The sequence below is a fragment of the Oncorhynchus keta genome, chromosome 13 (assembly GCF_023373465.1).
Source record: "Oncorhynchus keta strain PuntledgeMale-10-30-2019 chromosome 13, Oket_V2, whole genome shotgun sequence".
NCBI lineage: Eukaryota > Metazoa > Chordata > Actinopteri > Salmoniformes > Salmonidae > Oncorhynchus > Oncorhynchus keta.
The window spans coordinates 28107278-28129439 of NC_068433.1; the positions used below are offsets into that span (position 1 = coordinate 28107278).

Below are 22162 nucleotides of genomic sequence, written 5' to 3' on the forward strand. Positions count from 1 at the left end.
CCAATGATTATAATGGCGATTCTGATCCAACCATTATTTCATACATTGTGCCCTTTGCCTGAGAGGATGGAAGTTCAATATGTAGCTAATGTAGAAGGCTAATGTTAACTCGTAGGCTAATCGTTGCCCATGAAAGGAAGTTAGGCTAGCGAGCAAGCATTTTAGCCAGGTAGCCTAGGACAACAAAAACTAAAAGCTTGTACTGTATGACAGAGTCATAGACCGTTTAGGCAACATGACAGAGAGGAGGATGGCATTGGTGTTTCTCTACAGGTAGGGTGAGTCGGCATGTTTTTCAGCATGCACACATACACACACACAGAAATCAGTGGCATGGACAGCCACATCATAGTTTGCTTATGTTGATTGAACTAAATTGTTTTAGGTATATTTTAGTTGTCACTGTATTAGACTAAGTATTGGTGATTTAATGAGGTTGAAATGTTAACGTTTAAATGGTGCTAGCTGGAATAGTCTTGTTTTCAACTCCTGATTCTAAATCACGTTTAGTAGTCTTGAAAATGACAGAAACATGAACTTGCTTGACCAAGCTGTAGGTCATTTAACTGTTTGTCACATACAATATGCTTTGTGGACTTCACCAGACAGAGGTTGCTTTCTGGTTTTGTGATGAAACACAGATGTGGTTGAATTTATTCTGCTACTGTGTCTTCTTATTGTCTCTAGCCCTAAATATCATAGCCTTAGCCCTAAATAGCCTTAGCCCTAAATATCACAGTGTCAAGGCATATGAACTAACAGGTTATAGAGCAAACATACAATGATCACAACACATATGTTGTAATATGGCACATTTTTCCTGGCTTGGCTTCCCCAGTGATTTTACCCACACACTGCTACTGGGGGAGGGGTGGTGATCAAAGATTGGATACCATTACCATGGTTACTACTCACATCAGTATCTTCAGTCACATGTTGTCACGGTAACGACAGCTCTGTTACGGTGAAGAGTCATGTGACTGAGGTGGGAGTGCGTTCTAGGGAATAATGTTCTCCCTTGATAACGTAGCCCACAGCCTATATATAGCCTAGTATATTCTGATAAGAGCAGGGAGCGAGTGTCCTTGAATAGCTTGTTTTGTGTGGTTGACACCGTGGTGTGGATATTTTGCTTACTTTAGACAGGTGTTTCTCAGACCCAGGGGTAGAATTGGCGGGCTCTGATATCTCACTGCGCTCACGAAAAAGTGGTGCAGAGCACACAGCAGTGTTGCCTACGAAGAGGCGGAATACGGCGGGTGCAGCTCCGTAAATATTATGTTGAAACACAGCAGTCTTTTAAAGGCGCTTTGTGCGTCGGTAATCCGCTCTGATGTCACGATCAGGAGGAGTTGACCGCTCAGGCCTAATCCATGCAAATTCTCTGAAGGTACAGAGGGACCAGCAAAAATGGTGAAACGGATTGTTACGCGACCAACCCATCCATACTGACGAACAGGTAAAATTATATTTATCATCCAGAATATAGGGCAACGATTAACATGACAGCGACTGGCATGTCGACCGCATTCCGTCGGTAGTATATAGATTGGAATGGAATGAATGAAGGTAGGAGGTTGCGCCGATTATTTGACCACGAAAAGCAGCTGGCATATGGATAATTTCATTAGATGTGTCACATTGTACAGCCTTTCATCGTCGTCGGACATTCAGACAGGTGACTGTTTTTAAAAAAAAATATGACGACAGTCCATCCGTAGTGCAGTTGTCAATAACAAAAATGTATTATTTAACCACAGGATCGAGCGCATAAATTACTGTTTGCTTTCCTTTTGGGCTGTGACACAGGATGACAGAATCGGGAGAGCGTTTTCTCATCCCATAGAATAGTGACTGTTCTGTCCGGACTCCGGACATATCGCGGTTGAAAAGCCACTTTATTGCACATAGGCCTATAACTAATACTGAACAAAATATGAACGTAACATGCGACAATTTCAAATATTTTTACAGAGTTACAGTTCATATAAGGAAGTCAGTCAATTGAAATAAATGCATGAGGCCCTAATCTATGGATTTCATATGACTGTGTAGGAGCGCAGCAATGGGTGGGCCTGGCTCCCCAGTGGGTGGGCCTATGCCCTCCCAGTCCCACCCATTGCTGCGCTCCTACACAGTCAGCAATCATAATGAGGTTTTCCTTCCTTGGAAGTACTGCCTAATTCTCTAAAACGGCATATGGTAGAGAAATTAACATCTAACTATCTGGCGTCAGCTCTGTTGGACATTGCTACAGTCAGCATGCCAATTGCACACCCCCTCAAAACTTGAGACATCTGTGGCATTGTGTTGTGTGACAAAACTGCATATTTTAGAATGGCTTTTTATTGTCCCCAGCACAAGATGCACCTGTATAATGATCATGCTGTTTATTCAGCTTCTTGCTATGCCACACCTGTCAGGTGGATGGATTATCTTGGCAAAGGATTTTAGAGAACATTTTAGAGAGATAAACTTAATGTGTGTATGGCCATTTCTGGGATATTTTATTTCAGCTCATGAAACATGGGACCAACACTTTACATTTTGCTTTTATATTTTTGTTCAGTATAGTTTTAGGAAATGGCAATTATTTGTATTTTCTATTTTAAATTGTCTCATATAATGCTGGTCGTCACTGCAATTGCATTGCATGAATAACATAGCCTATCATTGGGCTGTTTCCAATGAAAAGAAGAGTATTTGTCACAAGGTACCTGCTGTCCCACCCTTTTCATTTCCTCACGTTCAGGCATCTTTTTAAAAATGTCCTGCCTGCGGCCATGAAACGTGGGACTTGGATAAAGTTTAGTCAGTCATCACACCTCCTTTAATCCCATCCTGTTGAAACAACAAACATGTCATCAAAATGTAACCAGTAGACCTATTGATGCTACATGTAAACACTGTTTTAACATTGGCCTTGTCTCGTGTGTGTGTGTGTGTGTGTGTGTGTGTTAGGCTAGTGTAAAATCAGTGAGTTAATGGCTTGGTTAATCCCCTCCCTGGGGCTTTCACTGGAGCCCTGACAGATGGAGGAGCAGTACACAGGTCACAGCTCCCTCCGTCGGCCCGGCTGCCTGGCCCATGTTGCCCACAGCCAGACCATCTGTGACCCGGGCACTGCCCCCAGGTGCCCGCCCAGTCAGCAGCACCAAGCACCGGGGAAAGGGCATAAATCGAACATATCATCTGCACTCTGTCCTCCTCTCTGTCTGTTTCTGCCTGCACTAAGATAACTTTTCATCCTGAGGTTCTGCATTAACCTCTGCCCCTAGTCTCCACTCAGCTATCCAGCCGTTATTAAATCTGTACATTCTCTGCTTTCTGTATCCATCCAATTTGCATTTGAGCTACTCTCATTAATTCATAAAGTATAGAAGCCTATGGCTCTTAAAGCTACAGAATACTGTACCTGCAAAATTGTGAAAGCTAATCCTATACTATACTTTGAAATCAGTATACTGCTGCTGAGTATACTGCATAATCTATCCAGAGTCCAGACATCAATATTCTGTACACTGAGCATACAGTTCAGGATTCAGCCCAGCCTCCTCTCTTTCAGGTCGGTGGTGTTGGGGCTTTGTCCTTCCTACTCTTTAATGCCAGCTGCTGTGCTGTGGTGGTGTGGTGCTGCTGCTGGGGCAGGGAGAATATACCTGAGATTAAACACACCCAGATGAATCGCATGAGATTTGTTTTTTCCCTGGAGAATAGGGAGCCCTGCAGCTTCGTATCTGTCAGTGTACATTCTGTGTGTGTGTGTGTGTGTGTGTGTGTGTGTGTGTGTGTGTGTGTGTGTGTGTGTGTGTGTGTGTGTGTGTGTGTGTGTGTGTGTGTGTGTGTGTGTGTGTGTGTGTGTGTGTGTGTGTGTGTGTGTGTGTGTGTGTGTGTTGTACTATGTAGATGTGTGTGGTATTGGCAAATCTCAATATTTTTATTTGACCGAAATTGAGGATAGAATTGACATTAAAATGGATTTTGGGTGAGTGAGACATACTTCATAACCACAGTGGTGCTCTATCACTCACTCTCAAAACACAATCCCATTATCCTGTTTGTAGACATGCCTTCCTGACCCTGCTGTTTCATCCAGACCCCTGAACTATGACCTATATGTTCTCATGAATTTCCTGTCTCCCTTCAGGCAGTGCTGTGAGTGGTGTTTCTTTGGAGACGGAAGAACCATGTTCTATATGTAAACAGATTACAGCAGAGTGATGAGCCACAAGCAGCAGGGGGAGCGGCTAGGAGATGCTGTGGGGGCGGAGCAGAAGTCTCCAGCTGCTCCCAGAAACAGGCATCCCAATGGCACAGCAGGAGGAGGCGGAGGAGAGGGTGTCCCTGTCCGGAGAAGTTGGAGACCCTGCCAAATGCTCGGTCAGGACGGGCAGGATCCTTATCTTCATCACCATCACCATCATCATCCCTCTATTCCGCACCAAGGCTCGGGCCGCGGCCCCCAACGGCACCATAGGCGTTCACCCTCAGGGCAGGGCTTGTCCAGGCAGGGGGAGGGAGTGGCTATGGAGCCTCCTCGCCACACCCAGCCGCCCCGCCCTGGCGTGGCCCGTTACCGCCGCCAGGGGGAGCCCAGGGTCAGAGTTCACAGACGGAGACAGCCGCCGAGAGACATCCAAGAGATCCACGACCCGCCGTCTCCACATCATTGGTCATCTGACGCTTCTCTGACTGAGCAGAGTGACATGACTGGTCCAGTAACAATGAAGCAGCAGCACCTCATGCACTCCCCTCAACCCCACCACACACAGGACAGTGGAGCACCTGACCTTACTGCTGGTACTCTTACGCCAACACACCACACGCCATGTCCCCCTTCACCTGATATCCCCCCTCAAGAGCTGCTACCACCCCTTACCAACAGAGATTCTCCCCAGCCTCAGGAGGATGAGGAGAAGGAGGAGGAAGGGTGCAGCTCATCCATAACTCAGTCTGTTAGTGCTCAGAGTGGATTTGACATCCAGACAGACCTAGAGTGGAACCAAGAGCAGGGGGACCATGGAGAAGGGGACCTAAAAGAGACGAGTCTTGGAGAAGAGGACAAAAGAGAGAGGGATTTGGGAGAGGACAACCAGGAAGATGGAACAAATGGCCACTGTTCTGACACTGATAGTGCTGCCTCTCTAAGCATGGAGGCTCCGTCCCTGAGCCCACCTCCTCGCCAATCACCACCTACCTCTCCATCTCCATTCTCACCCCCTCCACTTCAGTCTGAGCTCTCGGACCAATGTAGTGATGAGTTTAGCCCAAGCCCCACTCACGACACTGACATAATGCCTGACGATGAGAGCTGCACTGATTCTCCACTGTCCCATTCCGAATCTTTCACCTTTACAGACTCGTATCCAAAGACCTATGCAGAATTTTATCATGAGTCCTACCCACAGTCAGAATCCATCACAGAATCCTACACAGAGCCCTACGCAAAATCCTACCCCCAGTCTTTCCCCGAACCCTTGACATTAATTAATTATTCAGACTTAGACAGAGAGCTCCACATGAGATCTGAGGCCGACCCTGATGAGCCATATGCAGAATCCTACCCAGAGCCCTATAGTTGTAGACAGAGGGAGCATGTTTATAAGGGAGCTACAGACACTGAGCCACCCACTAATCCACAACCCCATGCCTCCTGGCCAGGTAGGGAGGTGGGGTTACCACAGACCAGCCCCCCTTGGCAGGGTCGCTCAGTTGGCTCAAGACTGCACCACTACGATGACACTACGTCTGATGGGGAGGGTGACAGCCTTAAAGAAAGCTCCAGCTCTCAAAGCCTGGGGCCACCTCCCAGGTACGTGCAGGGTGAAACCCAGGCAGAGTATCCCAGCTCTGGGCAGCCTAGTTCAGGCGAGTTACAAGATGAGCAGGCCAGGATGGAGCTCAGGCTTCCAGCGGAAGGCCTTTCAGAGGACAGTGTCAGAGGATCAGGGAATGCCATCTCTCTGGCCATCAGGGACATCCGAGAGGCCATAGAGGAGGTGAAGACTAAGACGGTGAGATCGCCCTACACTCCTGACCAGCCCATAGAGCCTGTGTGGGTGATGAGACAGGAAGTCAGTCCTACTGAAGAGGAGTATTCCCCACAGCAGCCACCGGGAGGCAACGTGAGTGTGAGTATGAGGCAGCTCTGGATCACTATGGAAACATTGGTTTGAAGTGTTTACATAGTTGTTTACATATTTGTTTGAAGTGTTTACATAGTTGAGTTGCATCATTGATAATAGTGAACAACTCTATGGGTGTGTGAGAATGGGGTCTGGCCAGGTGTGATATAGTTGTTTGTGTGATGTTGTCGTTTGTATGTGTATGTTTTGTATTGTTTAAAATAAAATCTTACAACAAAAAAATTATAGTGAACAACTCAGTGGCAATAATGTTATTTACTCTGATCTGTTTAAATGTGCCACCAGAAAACATCAATAATATCATTAACTGAAGTTTTCTATATGTATTTCTTAATCTTTCCTACAGCCTGTCTCTCAGTCACCTTCACACTATACCCAAGTTCCAGCTCGCGACACAGTCCCATCCCCAGCCCAAGTTCTGTCACAAGTCCCAGAGCCCGTCTGTCCTGTGAGGGCAGAGTCCTCCATAACACACCAGGTACTGCACAGGGAGCATAGAGAGCAGAAGGAACCGCCTCGGCCTCCATCGATTGAGGAGGTAAGTGACTGCTGTGCACTGTTTCAAATGCGGTTGACGTTTTATCATGAGTCTTGTACTGGAGGCAGAACCGAGCGATTTCTCCTTAGGCCAGCTGCAAAGTCAAAATTGGCTATATTGTAAAAAGTCATGAGAACAAAAATCACTTTTTGTTCTTAATTAATTTAAGGTTAAAGGGATACTTTGGGATGTTGGCAATGAGGCCCTTTATCTACTTCCCCAGAGTTAGATGAACTCGTGGATGCCATTTTTATGTCTCTGTGTGCAGTTTGAAGGAAGTTGCTAACGAGCGCTAGTGCAATTTCGAAGCAGAATTAGCGCAATGGCTGGAAGTCTGTGTGTTCTCAGATACCCATAGACTTCCAGTCATCGAGCTAATTCTGCTTCGTACTGGACACAGAGACATAAAAATGGTATCCACGAGTTCATCTGACTCTGGGGAAGTAGATAAAAGGCTTCATTGCCAAAATCCCAAAGTATCCCTTTAAGGTTAGACATTGGGGTTAGCAGTGTGGTTAAGGTTAGGTTTAAATCAGATTTTATGACTTTGTGGCTGTGCCAGCTAGTGACCACTCTGCAGAGCTGCCTCTACAAGATTCATGATGAACACACTACTCTGAAAAGAGATGACTGAGGTTTAAGGAAGTGCTATTCTATAGTTACTGTCAACACCATTACTGATGTATAACAGTAATATTCCAATTTCAGATCCGGAGGAGTATGCCCTTCTTTCCCTCATATGTGGAAGGTGAGTGTCTCAGTTCTTGGAGGCAAAGCTTTGCTGTGGTATAAAGGAATTCTAATGACATTATGGAACAAGTCAGGAGCAGTGGTATGTTGTCACTCAAATCTGATGTACAGACATTGTAATTTCTGATGACTATTGATTGTACCCAGCCTCAATGACCGTCTTGTCTATAGTCCCAGGGCCATGTGACCCAGAGGACCTGATCGATGGCATCATCTTTGCAGCCAGCTACCTGGGCTCCACCCACTTGCTGTCAGAGAGGACACCCACTAAGAGTGCCCGCATGCAGCAGGCCCAGGAGGCTATGAGCCGTGTCAGGGTGAGAGTCACATGGGGGTCATATCAACTAGGACCCAATTCTCTTCCCTAATTTTCCTTTTCCTTTTTCAATATTTTAAATGACCACTGACAAGGAGGTAAGATTTTCATAGATAATAATTCTCATGTCCTTAGATTCATATAATTATGTGCATTACATTTTTACTGAATAGTTATTGATAGATCTGCCAAATAACATGATTTAATGTCCATAAACAAGCATTGAAGAATGCCTAGGCCATCTGTCAGTTAGTGTATGTTGTTAACACATGCAGTCTGTTTCTTGAGGGGTGCTCATATCACATTGATAAAGGGGCAACTTTTGAGGATGTTTGCCTTATAACCTCTGGACCAGTAACTTTTGTCAGATGTGATAGACAGCTGACATCACACATGCCCCCATCTTACTGTTCTTTACTAAGCACTGTTTTGATCGTTCTCTCTGGTTCTCTATCTCTCTCTCTCGATCTATTGCTTTTGCTATTCCATACGGCAGACCGCCCAGAAGCAAGCTAAACACAGAAAGAAGGTACAGTGACAGTGTTACGGCTGTTTGTTCTGTGTCTTTTTATTATTATAACTAAGTCTTGTCTGTTATTGTTGTGAATAAAGTCTCATGTTGAAATGCTGCTCTCCTCTCTCCCTAAATGTGCAGACTGAGGATGAGGTTCCTTCCTCCACTGAAGTGGATCTCTTCATGTCTACACAGAGGATCAAAGTGCTGAATGCAGACACTCAGGTAAATACTGTATACTATTCACCTTTACATCGACTCAAGGATAGCAAACACTATGTTGCAGGTACCAAACAATCTATAATATTAGTAAATCCAACACTACAAGTTATCAAACTAACCTCTCACCAGTAGTCACTGCTACCACACACACCTAAACCACACCCACATACTATACTGCCAAACACCTCTCTTTCCCTCTACAGCCACATAACCATGTCCTTATCCTGTGTTCCTAGCAGGAGTCCATGATGGACCTACCCCTGAGGACCATCTCCTACATTGCTGACATAGGCAACATGGTGGTGCTGATGGCCCGGGGGAAGATGGTGCGCTCCAGGAGCGCTCAGGAAAACTTGAACCAAACCACTGACCACTCTGACCACACCAACAGCCCTGCCCGTGACGACCTTCCCCAGTACAGGATGGTCTGCCACGTGTTTGAGTCAGAGGATGTAAGTGTGTGTGTGTATGTGTATGTGTGTGTTTACAAATGATCTGTTTGACTCAGACACAAGTGTGTCGATGTAGGAATTGTGTGACATATGTGATATGTGCATATTTTTGTATTCATCAGTCATGTATGATGCCTCTCCTTCTCTCTGTCCAGGCCCAGCTCATAGCCCAGTCCATTGGCCAGGCATTCAGTGTGGCATATCAGGAGTTCCTGCGGGCCAATGGAATCGACCCAGAGGACTTGAGTCAGAGGGAGTACAGCGACCTGCTCAACACTCAGGACATGTACAACGATGACCTCGTCCACTTCTCCAAGTCAGAGAACTGCAGAGACGTGAGTCAACCACTAGGGGACAGGCCAGTGTTGTGCTTGATTGATATGGGATTTTCGATCTATAGTGGATATGTCAATTACTTTTAATACAGTACGAGGTAGACCTATAATACACTCAACCTTTCTTGTTAATGTAACAAATAGATGCACAAATGTCATCCTTATTGCAGTCAGAATGCTAAGTAGAACCATGAAGGCATTCAAGTGAACATAGTTGCATTGACCATAATTGTGTAAGTAGTGGTATATCATACTGTTCTGTGTATCCTACCTCAGGTTAACATCGAGAAGCAGAAGGGAGAGATGCTGGGGGTGGTCATAGTGGAATCAGGCTGGGGCTCTATCCTGCCCACCGTCATCATTGCTAGCATGATGCATTCTGGGCCAGCAGAGAAGTCTGGTCGACTCAACATTGGTGACCAAATTATGACCATCAATGGAACAAGTCTGGTTGGACTGCCCCTCTCCACCTGCCAGAGTATCATTAAGGTCAGTGTTTTTCCTTCTCTCTTTTTGTGTTTCCTTAAGTCTTTTTCCGCAGTATCCTCTCCCTTTCTGTGTCACTGGAGCCCAACTGTGCATTTCTGCTGAAAATCAGATACATGGTTGTCAACCTTAATCTAGTCTGCCCCTCTGCAAGCCAGCACACATTGAAAACAATTGACTGACTGATTGACCAGGCAGTTCTGCAAGCATCTGCATGTCTTTCCCTCGTCTTGGCTGTTAACTCCTGTTACAATCCTCCCCTAAATATCCATCTCTACTCTCCAGGGTCTGAAGGCCCAGTGCAGGATCAAGTTGAACATCGTCAGGTGTCCCCCCGTCACCATGGTGCTGATCCGCAGACCAGACCTCAGATACCAGCTGGGCTTCAGCGTACAGAATGGGATTGTGGGTACCATGACAATAGAAACCAATACAGATGTCCCCTTACATATATTTTTTTACATAATTGTAGTTTTCTTTATCAGCTGTTTGTGTCCCTCTCTCCTCCCTCTACAGATCTGCAGCCTGATGAGGGGGGGCATTGCTGAGAGAGGGGGGGTCCGCGTCGGTCATCGCATCATTGAGATCAACAGCCAGAGTGTGGTGGCCACGCCTCATGAGAAGATTGTTGACATCCTGTCTAATGCAGTGGGAGAGGTATGAGAAGACACTTAGCTAGAATGTACCGTAGTGTAGAGTTGAGTCAATCTATTTGAACTCAGACAATTTAGTAATGAGTTGAAATAATCCTAATTTAATCTGTAAATGGTGCTACAATTAATTTCTGGGATTTTATTGAGTTGAGAACGGTAGGAAGCCTCATGTGTCTGATCATGCAACCTGTGTTGTTTCTTTGTGCTGCAGATCCACATGAAGACTATGCCTGCAGCCATGTACCGTCTGCTGACTGCCCAGGAACAGCCAGTCTACATCTGAAAATGCTGTCCACATTAAGAGGATTTACTTCCATTGTATTTAATTACATGCATTTATTTATTTAATAACCATGTATTCATTGATTTTCACATTCTCACTGAAATGCTTGAAATGTTTTTGTTCTTCCCCATTTCTCAGCACTGACTTGCCTTAATCTAAATCCATTTATTATACATATGAATGACAAGTGCATCGCTGAAGGCACAAATTAATTTACCAGACAGAGTATAGATGTGATGCGTTTGATCAATAACCAAAGAACTGAATTTAATGTGCATATTTAAGAAAAACAACAAGCAAGGAATACATTTGGTCTTTCAGGGTCCTATGAATGTACTATAATACTACACATGCAAACAGTCTCCAAGGGGGCATGAAACCAAAATGTGAGCTTGTCATTGGACAAAAAAAAAAACACTTAAATTCAGGCTTGCATGTACAAATATGTAACTCTGCAAAGCAAAGGCAATGTCCTTAGATGTTGCAGCTATGCTATAATTTGCACCGGGTTGAATTAACTCCCAGAAGCCATCCTGCTTGAGCCAGCATTAGAAATATCCACAGCACTGTCACCTTTATTTATAGAATGAACTAAGACAAGTGAAAGTTAAGTTATTTATTTGTGTATTTGTTTGAGAAAGTAAAACTCCCTACGGTCGATTTCAGCAGCCTGAGGAACACGAATAAAAATAGTAGAGGAATACAGACATGTAAGAGCAAAGCAACAGACATGTTAAAGACAGTAAGAGTCAGTCTCCTGGTAAAAAAACTAAAACGTATATACTGTATATGCCATAAAAATGTGATCGTCTCAGGTTGTATGGATGCAGCTAATACAGAAGAAGTAAACTGTTTTGCCCATCACCTCTGAGAGCCAAGTGTTGACTGCTTGTTTGTTCTTTCAGTGATCTGACACTGTTACACTTTCAGAGCTAAAGGCACTTTGTATGTGCTGATCTCTAGTATTTAAGGAGACAAAATGTCCAAGTGTAGAGTAAATCAAAAGGGTATGCAATGAATGATTTAAAAGGATAAAGGCTAGATTCTCCACTACTAGCAGACCATAGAGCAGCAGTAGACAAAATATTATGTCCGTCCAAATACATTTCTATTAATGTAACAAAGAATGCTTAAGATGTATAACATGTATAAAGATAAATATATACACAAATGTAAGGTTTATATTTATTTTAAAATACCGGGTACTCAGACTGCATTGTTCTGGGCAGATATGACCGAGGGGTTAAGGGTGAAGATCAAACACTACCCATCAGGGTAGACATTATGAGGTTGGGAGGTTAAAATGCCGATTCACCATCCACATAGTGAGGCAAACAAACAGTCAAGGTAAGGACACACTTGGTTAGTGGTCACAAGGAACGGGCCAAAGATTCGGATAGGCAACCGTAACACTAGGCTGAGTGTGCACAGTGAGGGCCTCGCTGATTGGGTGAGAACGGAAGGGTGCGATAGGTGGGTCTGTCTGTCCTACAGCTCAGTGTCTTTGTATTTCTGGGGGTTACTGTAGTAGCCTCGTCTGGTCTGGTCAGCCAGCTGTCTGCGGTACTCTTCCTCATCATCGTCGAAATGACCCCTACTCTCAGAGTACGGTGGCCTGGAGGATGGAGTCTGGGGCTCCGGGTTGGAGCTGGAGCTTGACACAGAAGAGCGAGAGAGAGACATTTTCATTAATTCTGATTGTTGTACATCATGTCTGTAAAAAAAAAAACCTTCAACACATCCTGAACCCAACCTATGACAGGCAGTGGAAGGTTCAGTAAAAATGCTAATTTGTGTGGTGACAGACAAGGTTAATATACAAACTTACCCTATTGGCTGTGGGCGGTTGTGGTTGGGTTTTGGTAGTTTCACTGGGACTGCATAGATGTCTGGGTGCTTTTGGGCTATTTCCAGCTACAGTCAGAGATCAGGAGGAAGCCCAGTTAAGTCAAAGCACATACATTAAACTAATAAGGCAACATCCACACTTGAATATACCTTTGGGTATATGCAATGCAAAGTTGACCAGAATAGGACATGATTACACTCAGAATGCATGGTGCTGTAGCTCTATTAGTTTGTTTATGAAGCATTACTATCTATACTTAGTTTACACTATCAGTAGTACTGACCCGTGCTTGCTCAGCCTCCTGGAGCTCCAGCATCCTCTGGGCTCTGGCCAGGTGGTCCATCTTTTCAAAGGCCTTCACCTTGCCCATGAAGGAGCGGTTGGCCGGGTCCTCTCCCTCCGGGACAGCATGGTCCTCAGATGACTGGTTGAGTGCCCTCAGAGTAGGCTTAAGGGCCACGGTGGGCTTGAGGGCAACTGGAGGCGGGGCTGACTTGGTCCCCCCGGCAGTGTCGCTGCTAATGGTGCTACTGGAGTGGGAGTCGTAGCCCCCGCGAGACTGCACCCTCACCTGCTGCAATAGAAGAAGATAGTAACCTTAGTAAGTCTTATAAGTGCAAGATGTGGGTCAGAGTCAGGGTTCAGGGGATTGAGATGTGATGGTGGGCTTCAAGGGGTCTCACCTTGGGGGGCTCAGGGACGAAGGAGGGGGGTGGACTGGGGTCTCTCAGCCCCTCTCTGCTCCCTGATCTCCTCATACGCGGTATGGGGGCAAGATGGGGTCTCTAGAGAGGGGAGGGATGTACATATACATGTGTCAACAGACATACATGCACAAAAACCAGACTAGTTCAACACAACTAGTCAAGATATTTGACTGACAATGGGAGATTCACAGATTATTGGAGTATACTTAAAGCTGCAATATGGAATTTTTGGGGCGATCCAAATTCACATAGAAATATCAGTTATAGATCTGTCATTATTAAAAACAAGTAAAAAAGCAGTACATCTGTTCTTTGTGTGCTATTTCTATGCTTTCAAGTCTTTAGTTTTTTTCATCTTTTACTTTCAGTTTTGTATACCAGCTTCAAACAGTTGAAAATGCAATGTTTTGGTTATGAATAAGATTCACAGCATTTTTGATGGTACTTATGTCACAAACTGAAATTAGGCCAACTATTAGAATTTTAGCAACCAGGAAATGGCAGAGCAATTTCTGTACAGTGCACCTTTAACAGGGAGGTTGATGGACAGAGAAATGCCAGTCCATCTCAGACACTGAATGAGCGTGATTGTGATTGACAGTAGTAAAGCCCACCTCTGTCAGTACGGGCTCTGAGGAGCGGCTGATTGCCGACACCGGCTGATGGGGCTCGTCCATTGGCTCGTCCAGCTCGTTGTCGGTGTAAGCCCCGCCCTCATCGGCCGTGTCGTCGTAGTCACTGGTCAGCCGGCTGTCCATGCTCAGGTAGTCAGCGCTCATCGCTGACAGGTATGACATGCGGTCGTCATGGATATCCAGGTCCTCCTCCGAGCCGTCCAACTGAGAAACACAGAGAGATGCAGGTTGGTGTTTCAGAAGCTTGTGTTTCAGACATAAATTCAGACAAATTTTTCACTTTTAAACTCTGACAAAACACAGATGCTAGTTCTAGGTCCCAAGAAAGAAAGAGAACTTCTGTTTAATCTGACAATGATTCTTCATGGTTGTACAACAGTCTCAAATAAAACTGAAGGACCTCGGCGATACTCTGGGCCATGAGCTCTTTTGACGAACATAAAGACTGTTTCAAGGACAGCTTTTTCTATCTTCGTAACATTGGAAAAATATGAAACTTAAAATGCAGAAAAATAAATCCATGCTTTTGTCACTTCTAGATTAAAACTACCGCAGTGCTCTACTTTCCGGCTACCCGGACAAAGCAGTAAAGTAACGTTAGTTAGTGCTAAACACGGCTGCTAGAATCTTGACTAGAACCAAGAAATTTGATCAGGAATTACTCCAGTGCTAGCCTCTCTACACTGGCTTCCTGTAAAGACTAGGGCTGATTTCAAGGTTTTAATGCTAACCTACAAAGCATTACATGGGCGCAGGCCTCCTTATTGTCCCTAAAATTTCTAAGTAAACAGATGGAGGTACGGCCTTCTCCAATAGAGCTCCATTTTTATGAAATGTCTGCCTATCCATGTGAGAGATGCAGACTCGGTCTCAACTTTTAAGTCTTCATTGAAGACTCATCTCTCCACAAGGATTCTCTGCCTCTAACCCTATTACAGGGGCTGTCACTGGCTTACTAGTGCTCTTCTATCCCGTTCCTAGGAGGGGTGAGTCACTGACATGATCTTTCTATCCAGGTTTGGCGCCCCCCTTGGGTTCGTGCCGTGGGGGAGATCTTCGTGGGCTATACTCAGCCTTGTCTCAGGTTAGTAAGTGTGTGGTTTGAAGATAACCCTCTAGTGGTGTGGGGGCTGTACTTTGGCAAAGCGGATGAGGTTATATCCTACTGGTTTGCCCTGTCCGGGGGTATCGTTGGACTGAGCCAGTGTCTCCAGACCCCTCCTGCCTCAATGTCAAAACAAACAGTTTTTTATTTTTTACATTTTTGCTTATTTAAAATGAAATATCACATTTACATAAGTAGTCAGACCCTTTACTCAGTACTTTGAAGCACCTTTGGTAGTGATTACAGCCTCGAGTCTTCTTGGGTGTGACGCTACAAGCTTGGTACAACTGTATTTGGAGAGTTTCTCCCATTCTTCTCTGCAGATCTACTCAAGCTCTGTCAAGTCGGATGGGGAGCGTCGCTGCACAGCTATTTTCAGGTTCAAGTCTGGGTTCTGGCTGGGCCACTCAAGGACATTCAAAGACCTGTCCAGAAGCCACTCCGGCATTGTCTTGGCTGTGTGCTTAAGGTTGTTGTCCTGTTGGAAGATGAACCTTCACCCCAGTCTGATGTCCTGATCAGGTTTTTGGATAAAAGCGTCTGCTAAATGGCATATATTATATATTATTTTTATTAAGGATCTCTGTACTTCGCTCTGTTCATCTTTCCCTCGAACCTGATTACCGTAATTGCTGGACTATAAGCCGCTACTTTATTCCCACGCTTTGAACCTCGCGGTTTATACAATGACGCGGCTAATTTATGGATTTTTCCTGCTTTCACAAGATTCATGCCGCCAAAAAACTGAGCACCATCACACAATGTGACGTAAAATCGAGCGCGCTCAAACTTCCCATCATTCTGATTACGGTAGTAATTTTGTCACCCTCATCATGTCAAAGACACAGAGAAATGCATATGATGCAGCTTTCAAGTTGAAGGCGATCGATCTGGCTGTTGGAAAAGGAAAGAGAGCTGCTGCACGGGAGCTTGGCCTTAATGAGTCGATGATAAGACGTTGGGAACAGCAGCGTGAGGAACTGACAAAAGACTGACAAAAAACTGACAAAAGACAAGAAAAGCTTTCAGAGGGAAGAAAAGCAGATGGCCCAAAGTATTTGCAGCCACTCGACATCAGTGTAATTCGTGCATTTAAGGTGGCGCTCCTTGTCATCCAAGACTCCCACTGAACAAGTGGGGAGAAATCCTTCACTAAAACCGGCTGCATGCGAAGAGTAACTTATGGTCAAGTCTGCCAGTGGGTCCTGACAGCGTGGAGCATTGTCAAAAAAATCCACTATCATCAACGGGTTTCAAAAGGCTGGACTGCTGCGTGTTGAAGGGGCAGCATGAGCTCAGCGGGGTATTCGCCTCCGGATGAAAGTGACGAGAGCGACAATGAAAACGATCCAACATCGGATGAAGCAATTCGGAGGCTATTCCTCTCCGACACCGAAGGAGATGACTTCAGTGGTTTCAGTGCACAGGAGGAGGAAGATAGTGAAACAAATGAACTTGGTCACTGTACCGGTAGGCACCTGTGGCTTATAGACATGTGCGGCGTATTTATGTACAAAATACATATTTTTTAATAATTCAGTGGGTGCGGTTTATATTCAGGTGCACTTAATAGTCCAGCAATTACGGTAGTCTCCCAGTCCCTCCCGCTGAAAAAACATCCCCCACAGCACGATGCTGCCACCACTATGCTTCACTGTAAGAATGGTGCTCGGTTTCCTCCAGACGTGACGCCTTGGCATTCAGGTCAAAGAGTTAAACCATGGCTTCATCAGACCAGAGAATCTTTTTTCTCATGGTCTGAGTCATTATAGTGCCTTTTGGCAAACTCCAAGCAGGTTGTCATGTGCCTTTTACTGAAGAGTAGCTTCTGTCTGACCACTCTACCATAAAGGCCTGATTGGCAGAGTGCTGCAGAGATGGTTGTCCTTCTGCAAGGTTATCCCATCGCCACAGTTGAACTCTGGAGCTCTGTTAGAGTGACCATCGGGTTCTTGGTCACCTCCCTGACCAAGGCCCTTCTCCCCCAATTGGGCAGTTTGGCCGGGTGGCCAGCTTAAGAAATTCTTGGTGGTTCCAAACGTATTCCATTTAAGAATGATGGCAGGCACTGTGTTTTTGGGGATCTTCAATGCTGCAGAAATGTTTTGGTACCCTTACCCAGATCAACACATTCCTGTCTCTAAGGACAATTCCTTGAACATCATGGCTTTATTTTTGCTTTGACATGCACTGTCAACTGTGAGACATTATAGAGACAGGTGTGTGCCTTTCCAAATCATGTCCAATCAAGATGTAGAAACATCTCAAGGATGATTAACCTTTTTGGGATAGGGGGCAGCATTTTCACTATTTAATGAATAGCATGCCCAGAGTGAACTGCCTCCTACTCTGTCCCAGATGCTAATATATGCATATTATTACTAGTAGTGGATAGACAACTTTGAAGTTTCTAAAACTATTTGAATGATGTCTGAGTATAACAGAACTCATATGGCAGGCGAAAACCTGAGAAAAATCCAACCAGGAAGTGGGACATCTGAAGTTTGTAGTTTTTCCAAAGCTTGGTCTACCTAACACAGTGTCTATGGAGTCAAGTTGCACTTCCTACGGCTTCCACTAGATGTCAACTGTCTTTAGAAGCTTGAATGAGAATTCTACTATAAAGGAGGGGCTCATGAGACCTCTGAGTCAGTGGTCTGGCAGAGTGCCTTGGTCTCATGACGTGCGTTCCTGACAGAGTTACCTCTCGTTCCAGTGCTTTTCTGAAGACAAAGGAATTCTCCGGTTGGAACATTATTGATGTTTTATGTTAAAAACGTCAATGTAAACTGAGATTTTTTGATATAAATATGCACCTTATGGAACAAAACAACATGTATTGTATAACATGATGTCCTATCAGTGTCATCTGATGAAGATCATCAAAGGTTAATGATTCATTTTATCTATATTTCGGCTTTTTGTGACTCCTCTCTTTGGCTGGAAAAATGGCTGTGTGTTTCTTGGACTTGGCTATGACCTAACGCAATCATATGTTGTGCTTTCACTGTAAAGCATTTTTGAAATCGGACATGACGGGTAGATTAACAAGATGTGCATCTTTCATTTGCTGTATTGGAATTGTTAATATGTGAAAGTTACATATTTCAAAAAAATGTTTTTGAAATTCACGCACTGCCTTTTCAGCGGAATGTTATGGACGGGTTCTGCTAGCGAAACGCCTGCCCTAGAAATGTTAATGAAAACAGGATGCACCGGAGCGCAATTTCCAGTCTCATTGCATAGGGTTTGAATACTTATGTAAATAATCTGTTTTTTTATTTTTAATACATTGGAAAATATGTCTAAAAAGCATTTTTCACTTCAACATTATGGGGTATTGTGTGTAGATTTATGAGGGAAAAAATTAATTCAACCAATTTTTGAATAAGACCATAACAAAATGTGGAAAAAGGGGCCTGAATACTTTCTGAATGCACCGTTTATACTGTATACATTCATTAAGCTCAGCCAGAGCTTACCTTGCCCTCACAGACCCACACGGCCCGCTCCTGCTGTGCCCGGATAGAGTCCTTCACACTCCCGTACCACCCATCATTGGCTGAGTTCAGGTCAACGGTCGCTGTGCATGGAAACAAAGCAGAAAGATTGGCAAAAAACCCTGGCTATCCAACACTGCCACCGGAGACCGCCAGTGTAACTGCAATTAGAGGTCGACCGATTATGATTTTTCAACGCCGATACCGATTATTGGAGGACCAAAAAAAGGCACTTTTTTAAATTGCTTTGTAATAATGACAATTACAACAATACTGAATGAACACTTATTTTAACTTAACCTCTTGCTCCTACCTGGCACGCAGGCGTCCCATCTAGAGCTCTGGAAATGCAAATGCGCTACGCTAAATGCTAATAGTATTAGTTAAAACTCAAAACGTTCATTAAAATACACATGCAGGGTATTGAATTAAAGCTACACTCGTTGTGAATCCAGGTAACAAGTCAGATTTTTAAAATGCTTTTCGGCGAAAGCATGAGAAGCTATTATCTGATAGCATGTAACACCCCAAAAGACCCGCAGGGGACGTAAACAAAATAATTTGCATAGTCGTCGCTACACAAACCGCACAAATAAAATATAAAACATTCATTACCTTTGACCATCTTCTTTGTTGGCACTCCTAGATGTCCCATAATCACTATTGGGTCTTTTTTTCCCGATTAAATCGGTCCATATATAGCCAAGATATCGATCTATGAAGACTGTGATAAACGGAAAAAAATAGCGTTTCATAACGTAACGTCATTTTTTAAAATTCAAAAAGTCGACGATAAACTTTCACAAAACACTTCGAAATACTTTTGTAATGCAACTTTAGGTATTAGTACACGTTAATAAGCGATAAAATTCATCAGGAGGCGATGTCAATTCTATAGGTGTCCGTCTCGAAAAAATGTCTGGAGAGAGCTCGACCAAAACATCCGGTCGGAGACCGGAGGGAATCGGTTCCCTTGATTCAGTTTGACCAAGAATCAAAGCTGAATCAAATGACAAGACTCTAGACAACGTGTGGAAGCTGTAGGCACTGCAACCTCGGCCTCATTTAATTCGGTTCACTTTGAACAATTCCTGGAAGTAGCGCAAGGATATTTATTTCCATTTTCAGTGATCAGATTTTCCTGCACTTTTCGATGAAACGCACGTTCTGTTATAGTCACAGCCGTGATTTAACCCGTCTGAGTGTTTTCTATCCACACATATGCATATACTATATTCCTGGCCTGAGTAGCAGGGCGCTGAAATGTTGCGCGATTTTTAACAGAATGTTTGAAAAAGTAGAGGGTCGACTTAACAGGTTAATATAATACATCAATAAAATCAATTTAGCCTCAAATAATGAAACATGTTCAATTTGGTTTAAATAATGCAAAAACAAAGTGTTGAAGAAGAAAGTAAAAGTGCAATATGTAGGGCCTCCCGGGTGGCGCAGTGGTTAAGGGTGCTGTACTGCAGCGCCAGCTGTGCCACCAGAGACCCTGGGTTCGCGCCCAGGCTCCTTTGCAACCGGGAGGACCGTGGGACGAAGCACAATTGGCCTAGCATCATCCGGGTTAGGGAGGGCTTGGCCGTTAGGGATATCCTTGTCTCATCGCGCACCAGCGACTCCTGTGGCGGGCAGTGCATGCTAATCAAGGTTGCCAGGTGCACAGTGTTTCCTCTGACACATTGGTGCGGCTGGCTTCCGGGTTGGATGCACGCTGTGTTAAGAAGCAGTGCGGCTTGGTTGGGTTGTGTATCGGAGGACGCATGACTTTCAACCTTAGTCTCTCCCGAGCCCGTACGGGAGTTGTAGCGATGAGACAAGATAGTAGCTACTAAAACAAGGTATACCTTTCTTACTGCTTGCCTAGTTAAATAAAGGTGTGAAAAAAAGAACAATTAAATAAATAAAAATTGGACAAATCGGTGTCCAGAAATACTGATTTTCGATTGTTATGAAAACTTGAAATCGGCCCTAATTAATCGGCCATTCCGATTAATCGGTCGACCTCTAACTGCAATACTGCTGTACACCATAATTGTACACATTAATTGGATTGTGGGTTTACTAACGCATTAGTTATAGTTTGTTGACAAAAACGTTAATATGGTGACAACGATGTAGGCAGTGTAACGGTTATGGTATGAGGGTAGGGAAGGGAAAATGTGAGAGGAGGAGAGCGCGTATATGCAAGAAGGAATTATACAACTAGCAAAGTGATGATGCTGTATGTTGTTGCTATGAAAGTGAACTGGGTTTATTCATTCCACCGATTCTGTTGCAATTTGTTTTGTTTTTAAATGGAAGCATACGGGAAAAAAACGGAGGGACCTACCTGAATTTGTCAAATAGAAACTCGTTTTGCAACTGTTTGGACTAATGATGACCCCCCCTGATCAGTTAGATGAAGGCAAGAGTGTGCAAAGCGGTATTGAATGTTTCACTGTCTGTCACCTTGATTACTCCAATTTTCTCTCGACCTGTTGTCGTTGTAAACTTCATTCATAGGCTAGGTTGTAGCAACCTCATGATGGGTATAGGGTAAATCCGAGTATCATGTAGCAGCCTAAACCTATCGCTGTTACATTGAGCTGGGTGAATGGAATATGAATGCCAGTAATCTAATATGCTGTAAAATAAATAACACCACACTGGTGTGTGAGTGTGTGTGACTGACCGGTGAAGAGGTGAGAACAGGTCTTCCTCAGTTTGACCGCCTGCTCGTAGAGTTTGCGGGCACTGCGGTTGGAGCCGGGCACCAGGCGGTTCCTCATGGTCTTGACGCCACCCTTGCTGTCCGGGTTGAGGAACACCACGATGGGGTACCACTGGGTATAATTCAGGGTGTCCACCGCCTTGGGAGTTACATCCAGCAGGGCATGGCGGTCCTGGGGAGACAGGGAAGAGTGTCAATGTGAGGGGAGTGAAAGAAGAATAAAGGTGAGGAATTGAAAATGAGGAATGCAGTGTTCAAAAGAATGAGGAATATTACTATGGTGATGAAGAGGATGGTAATGATCAGTGGTTGTCTTTACCTGTTCTATGATCTGTCGAATGGTATTGAGTCTCACCACACCGGAGGACTTCTCAGTGCCTGCATCCTTGGGCTCAGTCTCTGTGTGGGCAAACAAAAACACATCAGCTTCTCACCAAAACACACACGCTCATAGAAGCATTAAGGCAGAGCTCAATTTAGCTTGCCTGGTCAGCAAAGGGTGAGAAATTTGCATTGAAATTAAAAATGCTAAAATAGAGTGCACCTAACGTAAATACATGATGCAAATTCATTCACAAGCATTAGTGAGGAGCACCATACTTACTGGCTATGACAAACTCTTCAGGCAGGTCGTTTCCCAGTTTCTCATTGACTGCGTCTGCGATGGGCCCAAACACAACCACTGGTCTCCTGAAGCCAGCTGAGGATCAACACAGACACACAGTATCTCACATCTGGAATGGACTTCCTACTTGCGGTCTAGTGCAGACCATTATGGGAAAATAAAGAATAATTTCAGAAACATTCAGTTGAAGTTAGGAAGTTCAAACAAAGGTTTGTAAGTCGCTCTGGATAAGAGCGTCTGCTAAATGACTTAAATGTAAATGTTTAGTGTTTTGATACGTCCTTTTTGATCTTACTCTGTTCTATGAAGTCAAGTGGCTCTTAGACC

The 22162-nt window shown here is 44.4% G+C and overlaps 3 protein-coding genes across 9 annotated transcripts in view; 2 read left to right on the forward strand and 1 right to left on the reverse strand.

Annotated features, from left to right (window-relative positions):
* LOC127906866 (uncharacterized) overlaps positions 1 to 22162 on the forward strand; it is a 233884-nt gene that overhangs the window by 112084 nt on the left and 99638 nt on the right. The gene's annotated exons all lie outside the window — the stretch shown is intronic.
* LOC118387505 (amyloid-beta A4 precursor protein-binding family A member 1-like) lies at positions 1027 to 11566 on the forward strand. 3 transcript variants are annotated; one of them, XM_035775938.2, is made up of 13 exons: positions 1027 to 1459; positions 4148 to 6125; positions 6493 to 6684; positions 7393 to 7432; positions 7606 to 7751; positions 8247 to 8279; positions 8406 to 8489; positions 8723 to 8938; positions 9094 to 9273; positions 9550 to 9762; positions 10045 to 10164; positions 10276 to 10416; positions 10624 to 11566. In XM_035775938.2, the coding sequence occupies exons 2-13, from the start codon at positions 4221 to 4223 to the stop codon at positions 10693 to 10695; spliced, it is 3342 nt and encodes a 1113-aa protein (XP_035631831.1). In that variant the 5' UTR covers positions 1027 to 1459; positions 4148 to 4220; the 3' UTR covers positions 10696 to 11566. The 3 variants fall into 3 exon arrangements, with proteins under 3 accessions (XP_035631831.1, XP_035631829.1, XP_035631830.1); XM_035775936.2 differs by having other exon boundaries at positions 1030 to 1459; positions 4148 to 6131; XM_035775937.2 differs by having other exon boundaries at positions 1030 to 1459; positions 4148 to 6131; positions 8726 to 8938.
* LOC118387504 (tight junction protein ZO-2-like) overlaps positions 11297 to 22162 on the reverse strand; it is a 40297-nt gene continuing 29431 nt past the window's right edge. For 4 of the 5 annotated variants that reach the window (XM_052459898.1, XM_035775935.2, XM_035775934.2 and 1 more), the window contains 9 exons: positions 21815 to 21910; positions 21530 to 21609; positions 21172 to 21382; positions 18474 to 18574; positions 13866 to 14090; positions 13228 to 13329; positions 12828 to 13118; positions 12524 to 12609; positions 11297 to 12349 (listed from right to left, as the gene is read on the reverse strand). In XM_052459898.1, coding sequence (XP_052315858.1) covers positions 12184 to 12349; positions 12524 to 12609; positions 12828 to 13118; positions 13228 to 13329; positions 13866 to 14090; positions 18474 to 18574; positions 21172 to 21382; positions 21530 to 21609; positions 21815 to 21910 — 1358 coding nt within the window. In that variant the 3' untranslated portion in view covers positions 11297 to 12183. The remainder of the gene's footprint in view (positions 12350 to 12523; positions 12610 to 12827; positions 13119 to 13227; positions 13330 to 13865; positions 14091 to 18473; positions 18575 to 21171; positions 21383 to 21529; positions 21610 to 21814; positions 21911 to 22162) is intronic. The other variant, XM_035775933.2, reaches the window with a different exon arrangement.

Excerpts from the sequence above, each read along its gene's own strand:
- LOC118387505 (XM_035775936.2), top strand. The coding sequence starts at position 4,221 with ATGAGCCACAAGCAGCAGGGGGAGCGGCTAGGAGATGCTGTGGGGGCG. Across the intron at positions 7,433-7,605 it reads CTTTCCCTCATATGTGGAAG|TCCCAGGGCCATGTGACCCA; the intron begins GTGAGTGTCTCA and ends TCTTGTCTATAG. Across the intron at positions 7,752-8,246 it reads AGGCTATGAGCCGTGTCAGG|ACCGCCCAGAAGCAAGCTAA; the intron begins GTGAGAGTCACA and ends TCCATACGGCAG.